General features: G+C 43.1%; 1 protein-coding gene across 2 annotated transcripts; it reads left to right on the top strand.

The window, feature by feature from the left end:
* Positions 1-1,176: 1,176 nt before the first annotated feature.
* arrb2 (arrestin beta 2) lies at positions 1,177-18,126 on the top strand. Of its 2 annotated transcripts, none has more exons than XM_022744690.1 (16): positions 1,177-1,355; positions 10,574-10,604; positions 10,721-10,781; positions 10,916-10,960; positions 11,137-11,234; positions 11,336-11,434; positions 12,142-12,201; positions 13,070-13,137; positions 13,732-13,867; positions 14,000-14,084; positions 14,385-14,457; positions 15,230-15,367; positions 15,454-15,537; positions 16,657-16,733; positions 17,629-17,683; positions 17,974-18,126. In XM_022744690.1, exons 1-16 carry the CDS (start codon positions 1,333-1,335, stop codon positions 18,059-18,061), a joined length of 1,221 nt encoding a protein of 406 aa, XP_022600411.1. In that variant the 5' UTR covers positions 1,177-1,332; the 3' UTR covers positions 18,062-18,126. The 2 variants fall into 2 exon arrangements, with proteins under 2 accessions (XP_022600411.1, XP_022600410.1); XM_022744689.1 differs by having other exon boundaries at positions 17,971-18,126.
* The last annotated feature ends 1,356 nt before the right edge of the window (positions 18,127-19,482 follow it).

Here is a 19,482-nt window from a genome sequence, read left to right as displayed (position 1 = left end):
AGACGTGTCAGATCTCGTTGATGATTTAATCTCACGTCTCGTCTGTCGGTAACTGTTGATGCTTGAGTGGTTCGTTCTGCGGTTTTCAACCTTATATTTTATGTCTGATGTGGCTCCCAGCTTCAAGCACATTGGTCTCGACTGAAGACGTTAATCTTAAAAAGAGTAAAATAAATAAATGTTTTATTGTTAAAAAAAAGCTCAATAATTTCACTGTGGTTTTTTACAAATAAACAGGAGGAAATTGACTATTTAGTTGGGACTATTTTCAGTGGCGGATTAATCCACAGTTGCTGCTAGTAAGTGTAGGACTTTTCAAAATAAAAGTTTTATCAGCTGATTTAAGGTAAGTGCAGATAAATCAGTATCAGTGAATCAGTTTGGTTCTTATTGTGGACATTCTGTATCTATACGGTCATTTCAATAAGTCTCTGGTTGTCTTTGGTCTTTTTGTGGTCGTTTTGTTCATTGAACTCGTTTCACTCCTCTGTGATTGTGTTACTCATCGTGTCTTTGTGTTCACTTTGCATCTATTTTTACTCATTTTACATCTTTGCGGTTGTTACATTCTGCTTGTGGACGTTTCCTGTCTCTTCGTGGTAGTTTTGCATCCATTTGTACTCAAAGTTCTGCCTCTGTCATGGTTTTGTGTATCTTTGTGGACACTTAGCTTTTCTTTATGATCATTTTTTGTTCTTTTTGTGTTTATTTGAACTCGTTTTGATAATAATTGTGTGTCTTTGTGGTCGTTTTGTGTCACTCAATGGTCATTTTATTTCTTTTTGTGGTTTTTTTGCAGCTTTTTGTTGTAGCTTTGTGTCTCTTTGTTGTTGTTTATATCTATTTTTCTCACTTTGTGTCTCTGTCGTCGTTTTTCATCTCTTTATTGTCATACAGGGGCTCTGACTCAGGGGCCCCTGACCTGGGCCCTGGGGGGGGGGGTAGTAGTGAACCCTCCACATGTCAGACCCAGTGAGTCAGTCTCCTTAATGATGAATCATCTTCTGTCTTTTTTAAAATTAAATGCTTCATGTTGTCATGTTCCTGGAGACTCTGCGTTGTGCAACGTGATCTGCAGCCACTGAAACAAAACAGAGAGAGAGAGAGAGAGAGAGAGAGAGAGAGAGAGAGAGAGAGATCCTGCCTTTGCGGAAGCCAGAGCAGTCGAGGCGGCGCTAAATTAAATTAGCATACTAACTAGTTAGCTGTGCGCCGCTGTGGATGGACGGGTGAACGGAGCTGCCTGACGAAATCTACCGTTTCTAAAGTCGAGACACCTCCGAGTCCGGGCTCATTTTGTTGGGATCTTCTTGCCGTCTGCCTGCCGAGGAGATGGGGGACAAGGCGGGCACCAGGTAGGACGGCTAGGCTACAGCGGCTAACAGCTAGTTAGCATCCGATCTCACGCACTTAGCTAACGTTAGCCGAGCTGCTGCTGGCCCGGGCGGGGGAGTTTTTGTCAGGCTCTTGCTGCAGAGATTTAACCGCTTTCTGAGAAAACCCTGACACGGGGCTCACTCAGCCTTTCCCCGGTTCGTGTTCGAGCCTCCGGGACGATGACCTCGTCCGCAGGAGGCGAAGTTAGCACAGCAGGGTGGGGTTAGCTAACCGCGATACGTCTTCAGTGGACAGGACGGAGCTCCAGCCTCCGCTCACAAATCTGTCAAATGTCGATTTCTTGTTGATGCACGTTTTAAATAAAAACCACAACAACTGAGAGATCATTAACACCAACTATTTCATCTGCTGCACTCAAACTAAACCCGTGTGTGCTTGTTTTTTTAATTTAAAATACGTTTTCGTGTTGTAGGCAGGAATTCCCACGGTGCTTTTCCAACAAAATACGGCCGTAGTGGGCGGAATCGCCCGCTGGAAATCTCCGGTTAAAGTCCAGATTTTATTGAAGTAAAGTGCCGTTTCGTGAAATGTGTCGATGCCGATTTCAACGAAGAACTTAAAAGATTCTCATAAGATGTAACATTGAGTTTTATCGCGTTGAAAACACAGGCGCCGGTTAAAATGAAAATATTTTCCAATGGAGTCTGGTGCGACCGTGCGTGTTGGGGGGCTATTCGGGGTTAGCCTGCTACTAATGCGGACTGTTTTCGGGTCTGGGCGCCGCAGGTTCATGGTCATTAGCTGCAGATGTGTTTGAATGTGTTGAAGAACTCCTGGTTTAAATAATACCTGATGGGAATGGACCGGGTTCGGTTCAGAGGCCGTTTACAGGCCGGACCGGGCATGTAAACAGTGTAAACGCCTCTGGCTCAGTTTGTTTTTGACTGATGAAGCTGCCACTGACAGAGTATGGAAATATATATTTATATATTTACATGTCACCTCCTGACTCAATGGTTCACAGGTTTCTGTGGCCTCAGGATCCTCTTTTTAACTGAGTTAGTGCTGTTTGTACAGGCTGTCCTCATGTGTTTCTCTTTAATCTTAATCTGGGATGAAAATAATGATTAATTTGATTATCAATACTATCAATACTAGTATCAATACTCGGTAAAATGTGCATCAAAGCCTAGTGTCCATGTGAAGTTGACTTGAGTGAGTTTCTTCTCCATTAAATGTGAGAAAATAGTGGAAAATGTCTGTTACACCTTCCCACAGTCCAGAGTGCTAACAGCTAACTGCTAACAGCCTCAAACCAGACTGTTCAGTTTATTGTCATTTATTCACAGAGGAAAAAATCAGGTCCTCGCACACGAGAAGCTGGACCCCACAAAAGTTTGATCCAAACAGTCACAGTGGATCCACTAATCGATAAATCGATCAATCATTTCAGCAGTTCCTGATCAGTGTTAAACTCTGTTTTCAGTGATTAAATAGATTTTCAACATGAAATAAGTTCTGAAATCAGTTTTAGGTTTTAAACCATCTTTGTGTTCTGATCATCCTGTTCACTCAGAGCCGGTTTTACACTCTGACAGGTGACGCTGGTTTTTATGTTGCCGACGGCGACGACAGTCTTCACGTGATCCGTCCGTCCCGATTCCTGAGTAACACCTGGATAGAACTTCTTCAGGTTTGGTCCAAACATTCACTTGGACTCGAAGATGAACTAATTAGAATCTGGTGGTCAAAGGTCAAAGGTCACTAATGTGACCTCAAGAAACACTTTTTTTGGCAATAACTCAAGGATTCATATGCTAACTATGACACAAGCTAATAGTAACACAAGCTAACAATAACACAATTTAACACCACTGTCTCACAGGATAAAATAAAGAAGTAATGACAGTTCTTATCCAAAAGGCCAAAGGTCAACTTCACTGTGACATCATAATGTTCTGTAAAGACTTCTGGTTGTTATCCTGTAGCTGCGTCCCAGTTCAGGGCTGTCGTCCTTCAGAGGCGACTAGACTGTCCCACTTCACATGTATCCAACAGGTGGATCCTTCGTGGTCCAACATATCCCATGATTCATTGCACCGGTAATGAAAGCACACAACACTGACAGAGAGCCTGAGGATTACACTGTTAAATGTTTCAGCTCAGTTCAACGGTGCAACTGTTAAAACCAAGTTTAACCGACCAACCTCAAGTTTATGTGGAAAAAAGTTACATGTTGTCAGTGTTGCTTGGCAACAGGAGCCACGCTTTGTGATGCAACGATAAGGGCGGGAACAGCTTCACAAATGTGAGAATTTGAATCTTTGTGGTGCGTGAAGGTGAACTATCAATGAATCAATCAGACTTTATTTGTATAACTTTTTTCATACAGACGATGTAACACAAAGTTCCTTACAGAACAGAAGCAGTAAATAAAAACAATAGAAATAAGACTGGAAAACAAATAGAATAATAAAACAGAGGAGATTGTGAGTAAAACCAGAAATAAAAGGATTAACAAGTTAAACATCTTAAAATATGTAAATAAATACAAAGATAAATAATTAAAATTCACTTAAAAGCCAGATTAAAAATGTAGGTCATGAGTTTGAATGTGACACTTGAAGACGTTGCGTAAATTTAACAGAAAAATGGTTTAATTAAGAAAAGAAGAGGCAGATTAATCAATAATGAAGTATCAGTTGTTTTTTTCCTGTGTGCGGCTCGAGGTTTCTTTTCTTTGCTTTTTCCTGCTCAGTGGATTTTTCATAAACTGATGACTATGAGATTAAAGTGCTGACTCTCAGCTTTAATCTGAGGCTGTTTACAGCCACAGTCCTGCATAGTGTCTGCGCACGCATGCACACACACACACACACACGCACACACACACACACACACACACACACACACACGTCTATCTTTGGCTCATGTTGCTTGTTTAGTCGCTTTTTAAATTCATAGAAATGACAACGTGTCTGTAATCCTCTCTGATTGGCTGCTGGATTGACGTTTATTATCGGGCGTCTTCGTCTGCCTCAACTTTTCCACCTCTCTTTCTCTCAGCTTTAAACTCCCAGTTACTTCCTGTTAGGAAACAGGTGGAAACTGGGAGGAGAGGAAACGAGCGGGAGGAAAGGCAGACGTCATGCGAGTGGTGACGTCTGGCTTCAGACAGGAAGACTGTGGCTCCAGAGGTCAGAGGTCGATCAGCTGTGGATCACAGATGATTCAGTGCCAGCATGTTGCTCCATGCTGAGAGTTTCTGTTCAGCTGCTTTGATAATAATTAATATCCTTGTTATTGTGCATCAAACGCTGTGTAGATTAAAGGAAGTTGTTTGTCGCTACATAGCTAAGGTTAGCATTAGCAGCTGTTTACTCCAGCATCAAACGTCATTCCTTTACTCGCCAACAGCTGGAAACAAACACCAACGTTAACTCTCGTCTCTTTCACGTCTTTTCTTCTACTGAAGTTAGCATGCTAACCAGCTAGCTCCAGCTAAGAATCCTCTGCTGTGATTCATATTTAGTTTAACATGATTTTCGTCTCCTCTCACTTCCTGGTTGAGAAATCTGGATCAGGCCTTGAGCCCCGCCCACCACCTGCTGGCTCCAGGTGGACAGGTGAAAGAGCAGAGAGCATCAAAACGGTCAGAGGAGGAAACATCAGAGAGACTCAGCCACATGTTTGAGCCTCAGTCAGACCCAGACTCAGAGGAGGAGTCTGAGACCAGAACCAGAGACTAGCAGACGGGTCAGAACCGTTAGCGCAGCTAGCATCTTTTATTTGTTTATGTTGTTTGTTAGTTTGTAACTGACAGTGACTGATACAGCGTTAGCGGTTGTGCTAATGCTAACTCTCTCTCTCTGTACTGACAAGGTTTCAGGTGTATTTAGCCCCGCCCCCCGTCCCCCACAAGTCGTCAGGATTGGTTCCTCGGGTTTGTGACATATGAAACCCTGAATCTGTGTTTATGAGACTGTGATTGGTTCACTGCAGGTCGGAAACACTCAGCACCCATCATATGTCTGTATTATATAAAATCTCTCTCTCTCTCTCTCTCTCTCTCCCTCCCTCTCTCTCTCTGGTTCTGTTCAGACTCTCAGATCCTGGTCTGGTTTAATACAGAACACCTGAACCAAAGAGGGCTGTTGTGTGAACCACAGACAGGACGCTGGATGTGATCCTGGTCTTTGTATTTGGGGTTTTGTGGGCGTGTTGACACCTGCAGCTCCAGGTGAGCAGTGTTGAGTCAGGTGTTAAGTTGCTGCAGGTGTGGAGTTTTATCAACAACGTCTTAATGACGACACTTAAATAAGAATCGTTGTCTTTTCCCGTCCGTCTCTCTGAGTCTGATGAGAAGTGATCAGCTGAGTTTGGAACCAGCTGAAGGCGGGACAGTGTGAAGGCAGGTGTGACCTCTGAGCCGACGCTCGACAGAGTGACGGATGAGAGGTGACGATCGCCCTGCAGGACCCAGGTCCGAGTCCTGGACCCAGCTCCGAGTCCTGGAGTCTGCAGCAGGTTCAGGTCTCGGTTTGTGTAACGCTGTGACACAACTCGACAGTTTAAGTCGTCGTCTGTTGAAGCAGCTGAAACTCATATCTGATCTGTATGTTGTGTATTTATCCATAAACAGGATCAGTTTGAGCGTTTGTCTCCGTGAGTCGTTCTGTGGGAACAATCAATCAACACTTTTATTGTTGATTGATTTATTTATTGATTTCTCAGTTCAAACACAGAGACTCACTTCACTGTCACACATTTAACAAACTGGAGAATCATCATTAAAAAAGCTTCAGATTTAATAGTTGAACTCTGAAGACCTGTGCTTTCATTTATACTAATGTTTCTAAAAGTGTTATTTCACATTTTCTCTGATTATACAGATCTGAAATCTGCAGGTCTGAAAAATCACTGAATTCACTTCCTTAAAAAGTGAAACGTTATTGAAAAGCTTTAATTTTCATTTCCATTTAAGTCTTGAATATTTTTTCCTGCTTGTTGTTTGATTGACAGCTGTTTGCACCTGTAATATTTACAGGTGACACTAGTTAAATGAATGTATTATTTTTAATTGGTTAATCCAAAATATTAGTGATATAAATTAGGGCTGTATCTTATGATTGTTTACATCTGGTAATCAAATCAATTTCAATTAATTGATTCATCGTTTGGTCAGAAAATTGTGGAAGGCCGATCACAGCTCGATGTGACGTCTGCAGAATACTCATCGACAGTGAGATGTGACGAAGAAAAATCTGATTCAAGAGGCTGGAAACAAAATATTTGTATTATTTTTAATTGAAAAATGATCAAAACTGTTAATTAAATAGTTGCTGATTTTATTTTAACTAATCGATTAATCAATTAATTGTTTCAGCTTCAAAATAAATGTCAGTATAAATGTCAGTAAAACACATTAATAATATGTAACATAATTAGTGACAAATATATTGACATACGGCCTTATTGTCCCTCCTGGCTCTCCATCCTCTGTGACTGTTACAGTCTGAATATGAAACAGTTAATCAATCAATAATCAATCAGGTTTATCAATAACATATCGGTGATTAGTAGCTGCAGGTATGAAAACGACCATCTTTTCAGAGCTGGAACGAAGTGACTTCCTGGTTCCTGGTTGATCATGTGACGGTGGTGTTGCACCTGTCTGACCAGGACGGACAGGAAGGACGGGCTGGACTACCAAAATAAGACACAGATTGTGAGGAAGTGGAACTTTCCTCTCACACCAACAGTTTTTCAGGATTTAGTTTCCATTTTTTTTCTACTTGTGTTCCACTCCAGCTGAACAGCAACATGTTACTGACGGTGCGTTCACTGTCGGCCCCGAAACATGAGTGACACGCATTTGTGATGAGAGCTGCTGCAGAGGAAGTTTATGAGGAACCAGTCGGTCAACATGAGGAAGTGCTGTCCACCACTGTGTGTGTGTGTGTCTCTGAGTGTGTGTGTGTGTCTGAGTGTGTGTGTGTGTCTCTCTGAGTGTGTGTGTGTGTGTGTGTCTGAGTGTGTGTGTGTCTCTCTCTGAGTGTGTGTGTGTGTGTGTCTCTCTGAGTGTGTGTGTGTGTGTGTGTCTGAGTGTGTGTGTGTCTCTCTCTGAGTGAGTGTGTGTGTGTGTCTCTCTGAGTGTGTGTGTGTGTGTGTGTCTGAGTGTGTGTGTGTCTCTCTCTGAGTGTGTGTGTGTGTGTGTCTCTCTGAGTGTGTGTGTGTGTGTGTGTCTGAGTGTGTGTGTGTCTCTCTCTGAGTGTGTGTGTGTGTGTCTCTCTCTGAGTGTGTGTGTGTGTGTGTCTCTCTGAGTGTGTGTGCTGTCTTTACGGAGTCATTCAGTCAGTGAATCAACAGGAAATTAATCTGCAACTTTCTGATAATTGATCATGTTTTTTTTTTACTGCTGGTTGTTAAAGTTAAGATGCTTTTTTTGACAAAACATTAAGCAACTAATGAAGAAAATAATCTGCAGATTAATTGATAATGAAAATGATATTAGTCGCAGCTGTAATGCGCTCTGACCTCGACCACTGGAACATTTTATTAATCCCGTCACCAGTGAAACTCACTTAGTCTGAGTCTGAAGGAAGGATGAGAGGACGGAGGGTAAATGTGCAGATAAACAACCTGATGAATGGACAGAGAGACGAACACTGCTCCTGTCCAGACATGAAGAGGCAGCTCACCTCATGTTCAGGTGACGCAGTCCGCCGTCACAGGAGACGAGCCTCTCCTCGTCCCCGCAGACCTTCGCTCGCTCGCCGGCGCCGCACGTTTTGGAAGCAGCCAGCCGAGCGTTAAAGCGTGTTTACTCGTTACTCGAGCTCGTTCCCGGGGGCGACCGGTCCAACCTCACAGTGCTGTGGCACAGGGAGGAGGATCTGGAGGAGGAGGTTGTTGCACAGAATCTCTTAACATGTTTCCTTAGTTAAGGACAAACATTAAGGCATTTGCAGCAGTGGAAGGGATTTTACAGCAGTAATATTCTACAGTTTCCATGGAGACCGTTTGTTTGCTGCATTAGCGCCTGTGACACCTGTTCACATCTCACCTGTATCGTCTCACAGAGTTACAAGGAGAAAAAAAATGTCTTAAACAACAAGATTAAAGAAGTTTGTCGCTCTCTCTCTCCTCCTGATGTTGTCATGGAAACGTCACCACAGTGTTCAGCAGAATATTGATCTCAATAATCATGATTATGACTTGAGCCGTATTGGAGCAGCTCTCTCATGAACGCCGGCGCCTCAGAAACGTGTGAATCTGTTTGAATTTGTGCTTTGAAGTGGAGATGATCTAAATATAACGGCGGCGTGGACAGGAAGCTGTAAACACTTGACTGAAACAGGGAAAGTTCTCAGAGCTCAGATGTCTGAGTTTCCCCTGAACGCCCCGACAGAGTTTTTCTTTTAACCAGAGATGTGAGGAGGCAAAGCTGCTTTTTGTCACTTCCTGTTTGCTTTGTTGTGGGCGTCGACTGTTACAGGATGTGACCGGGAGTGTTTTCACACCTCTCATGTGCTTCATGTTCGTGTGCTCTCACTGGTTTGGTTCAGGCTGGTGAGGAAGTTCTGATACTGACCCAACAACTGGGCCGAGACCACCTGAGGACGGTCTCGGTCCGGGTCCAAGTGCATTCTGGGTCAGGGTTTCCAGACCAAAGTCTCTTGTTAACGAGCGTTTCATTTGCTTTGATCTGACGCTTTAATTCACACAAACTTTTTATTCACCAGCTCCTTCATCCAGATTCTGAAGGTCCTGTTCAAAAAGTTAATAATCCTGAATTATTGATCTGATATCAGTGACTCATCTAGAGAGAAGACGTCTCACTCTGCTGGAAATACAGATGTGCTGTATTGTTATATCTGAAGCTGGGGAATGGAGACAGATTTACTTGACAAATGACTAAAACAGTGAATTAATTATTAATTAATTATCAGAATAGTTTCTGGTTAATTTCCTGATCGTCAGCTGTAGAAGCAGCTGAACCTCAGAGTCGTGTTTCTGCATTAATGCACCGAGCTGTGGCCTCATTACATGTTTGTATTAACGAGCAGCTGCACAGGTGACTAATGAAGTCACCACTGACTGTATATTACAAATTAAAAGCACAGAAATATAAAGTAAGGAGGTTTTGAAGTGAAAAATGAAAGCTCCATATTTTCTTCTTCTTCTGTGTTTTATTTGAAGTGTTGATCCATCAGAAGATATAAAAACCATCTCAGTGTAGTTTTACATCTCCTCTCTCAGGCTTCTCTCTGGAGCTCTAGTAACAACAGGTCAGTGAGCCAATCAGAAGAGAGGAGGCTCTGAGCCTCTCTTCTGATTGGCTGACTGTTTTCTGAGTGATCCAATAAAAATATAGCAGATTTCAGGTAAAAACACTCAGAGAAACCAAATCCTGCAAGGTTTGGATGGTGGGTCCAGGTGGGCGGGGCTTGGTGACTGCTTTGTTGTGACATCACAAAGTTCCAGAAGTCCTGACGGCTGGTTTTAAGGCTCAGGAGCAGGTTGCAAAAAACGCCAAAAAGAGATTCTGTTCAACACCCTTAGCTAAGGAAAAACTTCATTTTCTTCTTTTATCACATTAAACTCAATTCTTAAAAACATTTTAAGGATGAAACTTGAGGGTGTTTTGTTCAACTTCTTTTATTTTAAGGAAACTTTCTCTCAGACTTTAAGGAAAATCTTGCTTTAAGGTGTTTTGTGCAGCTGGCCTCAGTCTCTGAACACAGGCTGTGTGACCTGCTTTATATCAAACACATGGACAGAGAGCTTTACACTGGAGGAGCTTTAGAAAGAACAGGAGTTTTAAAGTTCCAGTTTTGGCACCAAATCCAACTTATTAATCATGTTTATTGATGATTGATTATTGTGTTTCCTGGTGAACATCAGCAAGTAGAAAGTTTGTGGGCGTGGGGTCTGTCGGTCGCAGGGCGAATAGGAAGCCTCCACCTGTCCCCATTAAACCTCAGTGGTGACATCCCATAATAACCAGGTCACAGAGGCCGAGTCTTCTCAAACCACTTCCCTCCTCAGTTTCCTGCTGTGTAGAAATAAACAGTTTCCTCAGATCATCGTGATCACAGTTTCATGTTTGTCGATGTTTTTCACTTTTCTGCTAAAATCAACACGGACTGAGACACATGAACCCCCCCCCCCCCCCCTCCTTCAAAATAAGACTAACAGTGACCCCCCCTCTCTTCCTCTTTCCGAACCTCAGAGTTTTCAAGAAGTCGAGCCCCAACTGTAAGGTGAGTCAGACTTTCAGCTCTTCCTCAAATGAAACAACAACCTGCTGATTGATTGATCGCCTCTTATTGAATATTTGTAACGACCGTATTTGTTGTGATCGGTCTGACCTGTGCAGGTGACAGTTTACCTGGGAAAGAGGGACTTTGTGGATCACCTGGACCACGTGGATCCAGTAGGTGAGTCGGCTCACCTGGAGGTTTTTATTGACAGGGTGTCCAGAGTTTGTGGTTGAAAGGTCAGGTAGCAGCAGTTGAGTGAACACACTGTGGTGATGACGCGGCGGTTTGTGTTTCTTCCTTCCTGCCGACAGACGGCGTGATCCTGGTCGACCCCGAGTACCTGAAGGACAGGAAAGGTGAGGCCGCCTCCTCCTGAGCTGTGGAGCCACGCCCCCTGGAGGGCCTGTTGTTTTTAACAGACGAACTGATTGACAGATGAAATAATCTGCAGAGACAAAGACAAAACAGAACCGTAGCTTTTCTCAGGTGACGCCTCGTTTCACTTCACCTGCTCCTCCTCTTCCTCCTGTAGTCTTCGTCACACTCACCTGTGCGTTTCGATATGGACGTGAGGACCTGGACGTGCTGGGTCTGTCCTTCAGGAAGGATCTCTACATCTCCACCTTCCAGGTCAGAGCTCCACCTTCACTTTTCTACTTCAGTCCTGCACTAAAGGTTTAACTCTGAAGGCTGCTTATAGACCCAGGTATGATATGTCCCCCCCCCGTCAGGCCTTCCCTCCGGTGCCTGAGGAGCGGAAACCAAACAGCCGGCTGCAGGAGAGGCTGCTGAAGAAGCTCGGCCAGCACGCACACCCCTTCTACTTCACTGTGAGTCACCGCCGCTCCTCAGCGCCTTTCCCTCCTTCGCTTCTTTACTTTATTAGAGCAGCCCAGTCTTTAAAGGGACGGTGTTTGAGGTCGTCGTATATTGTCGGTACATCAGAGCGTCAGAGCGAAAACACCTGCTGAAACAATCCAACATCTGTTTAAAAGAAGCTTTGTGTAGAATATTCTCAGTCTTTATCTTCCTGGTCGCTGCCGCCGCAGGTCAGCTGACTGAACCAGCGCGCCACAGGTGAGAAATGTAGTGCCAAAGGAAAGTGCTGTTTTCACAGGAAGATAAACCTGATGATGTCACTTCCTGTTAATCTCCACACAAAACCTGGATATCATTATTATTATTCTCATTAACTGCCAATTATTATCTTAATTCATCTGTTAATTGTTTAATCTATAACATGTCAGATTCTAGTGAATCATCTTCTTTTGTCAAATCAACAGTTTAAAAAGTAAAACTCAAAGATTCAGTTCAAATCCTCAACAGAAAATTGATTGATCAAATCCTCAATCAACTAATTATTGCAGCTCTATTATCATTATCATTATTATTGCTGTTGTTGTTAGTGGTTCCCGGCCGCAGGAGCAGGGCTGCGGGTCACAGCTGTGTGAACGCTGCCCCCGGTGGTCAGAGCGGGAACAACACAGGAAGTTGATCCTGATGAATGAACTCTTCTTTTTTCTTTCTTCTGATTCAGATTCCTCAGAACCTCCCCTGTTCTGTCACTTTACAGCCCGGCCCAGAGGACACCGGGAAGGTAACACACACACACACACACACACACACACACACACACACACAGTTGTGTTGTTTGTGTCACATTAATGTTTTCAGCAGCTGAAACCTGGGACGTTTCATCCAACTTTATTTTTATTTGTCTTCCAACGATTAGAAAAACAAGATAATTGAGATAAAACGATACAATCTAGAACCCAGAACCATGTGACATCATCGGTTCTGCTCTCTGTGCTGAAGAAAAGAGGAAACTAGATCCCACGCTCAGATATCTTTCATTGGTACCGTGTGTAATCAGAATAACTGCGGAAACACAAAGGTTTTTATTTTTTCCAAAGTCAGTGACAAATTGTGTTGAATAATAAATAATCAATATTAACTATTAACTAACCATTATTAATAATTGTGATGAGGATTTTTGGCCATGATCAAGCAGCTGCAGCTTAAACACCAGACAAAGACTTTAAAAGTAGAAACTGAGGAAAAGTTGAAAAAAGGCCTTTAAGGAACTTTTTTTAATGAATAGAAACTTAAGTTCGCCTGGAAAGTCCTTGAAAGTTCCTTGAATTGAATCTTCAGGAAGGTGCGTGAGGCCGCGTTCACACTGGAAAAGCAAATAAATGTGTGAATTCAAACAGTTTAGATGATCTGTGTGAAGGTCTGACATGTTTACAACAGATCATTAACTAGTCTCGTTAAAACCCCTTAAACTGCTTTAAAGTGTCTACTGGTTTTAACTAAATGAATCTTCTGGTTAATGTAGTAAATAGTAATAATTTGTGGTGTGGGGGTTCAGTTCCTCTCTTCTGATTGGCTGTCACATAAAAAAGTCTTGGTCCTGATTGGTTCATGACGCCACGACAGTAACAGCCCGTCCTCTCTCTCCTCAGGCCTGCGGGGTCGACTTCGAGATCAGAGCTTTCTGCGCCAAGTCGATAGAAGAGAAGATTCACAAGAGGTGAGTTCACACCTGCAGGAGGTCTCACGTTATTCAGCCGCCACGAGGCGACGGCGGTTTAACGTCCGACGTGCCTCAACAGACCGAGCACCGGGTCTGATTGAATGTTTTTAATCACTGTGGCCTCTCCATTATTATTATTATATTATTTTACATTTCATAGACAAAATAATTAATGGAGAAAATAATCAGCAGGTTAATTGTAGAAGAAATAATTTAGTGTCAGAACGTTTGACCTGCCTTGTGAGGTTTCGTCAGAGCTTCACACTGTGGGGAAAATGACATTTCTAAAAGTTGGACCACTGATTCAGAATCAGCACAACCTCAGCTCATTAAACACGTCCCTGGATAAAGACGTCAGGACAGTGTGACAGACGTTCACAGCCCATAAAACAAAGAGAATCTTTTTCCTTATTTTAAAGAGAAAAGCTGTAAACCACGAAAAAGAAGGAAAATGTCGACACAGAAAGTTATAGAATTATCATAAAACGATAAAACATGCTCTTCACAACTTCCTGGAGTTCGACGTGACGTGAACGCCGGTCTAAGACGAGGACGGATCAGCTGATCTCTCCCGCCTCTGTGTCTGAGCAGGAACTCGGTGCGTCTGGTGATCAGGAAGGTTCAGTACGCTCCGGAGAAACCGGGACCTCAGCCCATGGTGGAGACGACCCGCAGCTTCCTGATGTCGGACAGATCCCTGCACCTGGAGGCCTCTCTGGACAAGGAGGTACGCACGCACACGCACACACGCACACACACACGCACGCACGCACGCACACACACACACCAAGGAGATGTTTTCTCCTCACGTCCTCCGTCTGCTGCTTTAACAGTAACACATGTCTTCTTCTTGTTGTAGCTGTATTACCATGGAGAGCCCATCAGCGTCAACGTTCACGTCACCAACAACTCCACCAAGACCGTCAAGAGAGTCAAGATTTCCGGTGCGTCTCTGTCTGGTCTTTGTTTTCTCATCAGAGACAGAAACACATGAGGTGGTTTTTACTATGAGTCAGAATAAACTCACGTGTCTCATTAACGACTCCTCATACACATCCTGCTCCTGTTCCAGCTTTTATTTTGAAAGGATGACTCCTCACTTCCTGGTCTAATTGATCATTTGGCGCTCGCAAAGCAAAGTCAGTGTTTTTATATTTTATATCTGATATTAAGTCATGAGTGTAACAGCTCTCTCTCTCTCTCTATTCTTTTCTGTGTCTCTCGCCCTCTCTCTCTCTCTGCAGTGCGTCAGTATGCAGACATCTGTCTCTTCAGTACTGCCCAGTATAAATGTCCAGTGGCCCAGCTCGAAGCAGAGTAAGTCCCAGTTAAACCTGTGCTCCCAGTGAAGAATCTCCGCAGGGCCAGTATATCACACTGAGCATGTGCGAGCAGGTGTAAACAGGAAGTAGATTGTCTCCAACAAAGACAGCTGTAGCATTAAAATAGAGAATGTAAGTGAACAGCAGCTGCTAGAAAAGACAACGAGGTCATTCATCATCATGTTGTATTCACCACTGGTAGTCCAGGCTGATGACAGCCAATCAGGAGAGACCGTGGGTGTGACCTGGTCGTTTACAGAGGTCTCAGCTTCTGTCCGTCCAGACTACAACACAACCCCTGAGTTTTCAGAATAAAACACAACCACCCAGAGTTTTCAAAATAAAACAATTCCACCAGCGTTTCCAAAACTCTGTTTTCGGGTCTGAAACTCTGAAGTCGTGTGGACGGCAGGAGGAAACGTAGAAGAAGAGATGAGTTTTCAAAATAAAACATAGTAGTGTGGATGTAGCCTGAGGTCAATAACTATAAATAAAAACAGATTTAACACCTGATTCTTGTGTAAAGCTCCGAGGTCATTACAATTTACAAAAACATGACAATTAAATGAAATTAGATTTTTTAGAAATGATTAAAACATTTCTTTAAAACCAAGATAAACAATAAGATTCTACTGACAGCTGATGAACCGTTGTGTTTAATATTCACCCAGCACTGGACAGTAGTTTGAACTGATCTGAAGTCAGGCTGTGGAGTGGGCGGGGTTAACCTGGACTGTGTGACTGACTGCAGTGTGTGGTTTCCACAGCGACCAGGTGTCGTCCAGCTCCACCTTCTGTAAGGTGTACACTCTGACCCCGACGCTCGACAAGAACAGGGAGAAGAGAGGACTCGCTCTGGACGGCAAACTCAAACATGAAGACACCAACCTGGCCTCCTCCACCATGTAAAACACACACACACACACACACAGATGTGCACAGGTGTGTTGGTGTAGTCACATGACCGCGGCGCTCTTGTTGTGTGTTGCAGTGTGAAGGACGTCACCAACAAAGAGGTTCTGGGAATCCTGGTCTCCTACAGAGTCAAAGTGAAGCTGGTGGTCTCACGTGGAGGGTACCACACACACACACACACACACACACACACACACCCCTCCCTCTCTGCTGACATCACTTCCTGTCCCCTCAGCCTCAGTGTTTCCTGTTGATTTCATCTGTTCTTGACGTGATGAAACGTTTGTGGCCGAGCTGGAACCTGGACTAAACCACCTTCAGGTTTTGTGGCAGATAAACAAAGAAACTTAATTACAATCAGTAACAGGAATCATGATGATGATGATGTTCTGGTCCTGAGCTCAGTTTAAATCTGGGTCGTGGACTGTGTGTTGGTTCAGCTCGGCCTCAGACTTCTGCTTCATCCACCTCCCTGCTGCTTGTTGCTGCTTGTTGCTGCTTGTTGCTGCAGTTTGTTGTAGTTTGTTGTAGTTTGTTGTAGTTTGTTGTAGTTTGTTGTAGTTTGTTGTGAACGTGTTGCCTCCTGCTTTTCATTTCATCTCCCTCTGTGTTTTTGGCTTTGTGCCCCCCCCCCTCAGGCTGCTGCGAGGCATGTTGGAGAGGTAAATGTGACTGGTGGCCTCAGGTGTAACTAAGTCTGATTAGAATCTCACATGAAAACACAGACTGGTTTAATGTCAACACACAGTTTTTAAATGATAAACTGGTTTCAAACTGGTTTTGGGTGTTTAAACAAGAGATACATTCGAGTTTAAACTGGTTTAAAACCCAGTTAAGCAAAATGTAAACTGCTATAATTAGATGTAAACTGGATTAAATGAGGTTTAAACTGGTTGTAAATGAAAACCTGAGAAAGAAGTTTTAAGTTTGTTTTAAACAAGATGTAAACTGGTTTAAACCAGAGAGAAACTGATTTTAAACTGGTTTAAAACCCGGTTAAACAAAAGGTAAATTGCTTTAGTTTAAATATAAACTTGTGTTAAAGGTTTAAACCAGAAATAAAACTTTATTGGAAACAGTTTGTAGAAAAAAAACTGGTTCAAACTGGTTTGAAACGTGTTAAAAACATCAGATAAACTGGTTCAGAGTCGTTCCTCCATGTTGATGAATCAAGATGTGGACTGAGCAGCAACTTCCTGTAGAGCTGATTGTGTGTGTGTGTGTGTGTGTGTGTGTGTGTGTGTGTGTGTGTGTGTGTGTGTGTGTGTGTGTGTTTCAGAGACGTGTCGGTGGAGCTGCCCTTCATCTTAATGCATCCTAAACCTGTGGAGCCGCCGGTGTCCCGCCCACAGTCAGGTGAGTTCACATCAGACCAGAACATCTGTCACCCACATTCATCCACTCAGACAAAGACGTTATGGGAGAATGGATTTACACACAGACGTGTCTGGATGAACCTTGATCTGACAGATTTTACATCCATGAGCTTTTTGTGAAACAGAGAAACAGTCGGTTTGTACGAATCTTTAATCTGTGCTTTGGTTTGAAATGAGACGTTCCTCCTGTAGAGGGAAGACGTTGAGACAAAAACATCAAGAAATACACGACAATGAAATCAATCATTCATTCATTCATCAATCATTAGTTCCTCTGAGAACAAAGACGTCTGATTCATGTCCGTCCTGTTTTCTTTTTATCATTCGTCTTTTAAATGAAACATCGTGAGAAACTCCAGAGTCGAAGGTCACGTCTCGGTTTGTTCGACCTAAATCCAAAAATATTCAGTTTACTGTGACAGAAAACGGAGACGAGCATTTTTACTTCAACAGTTACTGATTATTTATCGACAGGCTGTTTGAATGGTTTTATATCGTCCTGCTGCTCTGACTGGAGGGTAAACACTGAGAGGACGGCGTGGACGATGACATCACTGAGCTCCAGCTGATTCCTCCTCCAATCAGATTCTTTCAGAGAGTTTTTCCCCAGTGAAGTCACAGAGACGAGCAGAGAATATCTGACTTCACTTCCTTATATGATTGATTTCCTGTCAATCCACCATTTGATTAAGTGATGGTTTCAGTTCTTGTAATCTGACACACACTCTGTGACACTCTGTGACACTCTGCTCCGTCAGCCTTGATGTGACTCTTCGTACTTCCTTATCGTACACTGAATTACCATGGCGATAACGGCTGTTTCCATTGAAACGGTGCAACATGCTAATGCTAATATGTACGTGTGTGTTTTACAGCTGTTCCAGAGATGGACCCCCCCATCGACACCAACTTGATAGAGTTCGACACAAAGTGAGTTTCAGACCTGAGACTTTATTAAAACATTCAAAAACTTTTTAATATATTTTCATATTTACAACAAATATTGTTTTAAAATCTAAAATCTCAGCTGCTGCAGATCAAACTATAAAAACTCAAACGGCTCAGCTCGTGTTCCCCTCAGGATGAAGTGTAGTAACCGTAGTAACGGAGGTAACCATAGTAACTGAAGTAACTGTAGTAACAGTTTTAACTTTAGTAACTGTAGTAACCGTAGTGACCATAGTATGAATAAATGAACGTCTGTCTTCGTCTCTCAGCAGCATCTCCCAGGACGACGACTTCGTCTTCGAGGACTTCGCCCGCCTGCGACTCAAAGGCGTCGTGGACGACAAGGACGAGGACTGCTAGGAGCTCGCCAACCCTTCATATGCTTGCTTCAAAACCACCACACACACACACACACACACACACACACACACTCTTCACATTACATTCCCCGGTGGAGGGGATGGATTCGGGCATGTTTGGGAACGGGGGGGGGGGGGCTCGCAGGGGGCACAGTGGTGTTCCTCCTCTCTTGCTTCAGCCATTCGTCACGCCGCCGCCATTTTTCGATCACCGTCTTGTACAAACAGGATATATATTTGAAACATAGAAAAAAATAATCTTCTACGAGCAGTCAAGGTCTGTGTTCAGTGGTGATCGCCGTTTTTTCTTCAAGTAAATACTGTAGATGCTTTTTACATCATGGCTGCAAAGGGAGGAAACACACACACACACACACACACACACGCACACGCACACACACACACACACACACACACACACTCACAGCAGTCTTACACAAGCAACTGAAGTTTGATTTCACCAGCATCCACTCTCCCGCTCTCGTCACACTCTGAACTTGAACCCCTCCCCCGTCGTCCATTTTGTAAAACGTTTGTCTTGTTCTTTCTTTCTTTTTTTTTTATTGCCACTTTATTTCTTTTTCTTTTTGTTTTTAAGAATCATTCCAGCGTCGATGGAGGCGAGTCTCCATCTTCCACTAGTGTGGTGCTCGTCTGTGTTTTTCTTTCTGTCATCAAACTGTGTGAAAAGATCAAAACCAAAAAGTAGAACCTGGATGTAGATACTGTACAAATATATATTTTCCTGTTTAAACTGGACCTGCAGGTGAGTTCACCAGGGTCCCGGCACATGAAACAGCTGATTCAATATAAATGATCTGATTTAATTGTCACTCATTTCCTGAAGCAGCTCGCTGATGTCACTTTTAACAAATGTTACTCAGAGGAGGAAGAACAGAAAATATCCAGATTTCAACAATAAAGTCAAATATTTTTAAGGAAAAAAAACAGTGACAATGATACAAGAGCGTCATCATTTAAAGAAGAACAGGTGAAATATTCACTTAATCATCATTAAGAGGTTTTGATCTGGAACTAGACGTTCAGGTTTAACGCTTCTCTCTCAGATATTTGTTCCGAGCTCGACCTGCAGCAGGTTCAGGCCGGTGACGCGACGGAAGCCGAGAAAGGTCGCACTCACATATTTCTTTATCCCAGTTTTTCGAGATAACAAAATGGTTTTCTCGAGATACCGGAATATATATCTCGTTATCTTGAGATAACGGATAATGGAGCTTTGTTTTCTGAGATAATGGGATAATTACTCTGTGATCTCGACTTTACAAACCCGTTAGCTCGAACGACATAGACAAGATAATTATCTCAGTAACAGCTTCATCTCGAGATAATTATCTTGTTATAACGAGATAACAGAGTTTTCCTGATATGACGAGATTATTGTCTCGATAACGCCGTTATCTT

Source organism: Seriola dumerili, unplaced genomic scaffold (genome assembly GCF_002260705.1).
Source record: "Seriola dumerili isolate Sdu_G_001 unplaced genomic scaffold, Sdu_1.0 BDQW01000086.1, whole genome shotgun sequence".
Lineage (NCBI taxonomy): Eukaryota > Metazoa > Chordata > Actinopteri > Carangiformes > Carangidae > Seriola > Seriola dumerili.
The sequence above is the reverse complement of the archived record's forward strand: the minus strand, read 5'-3'. Positions and strand labels throughout refer to the sequence as shown.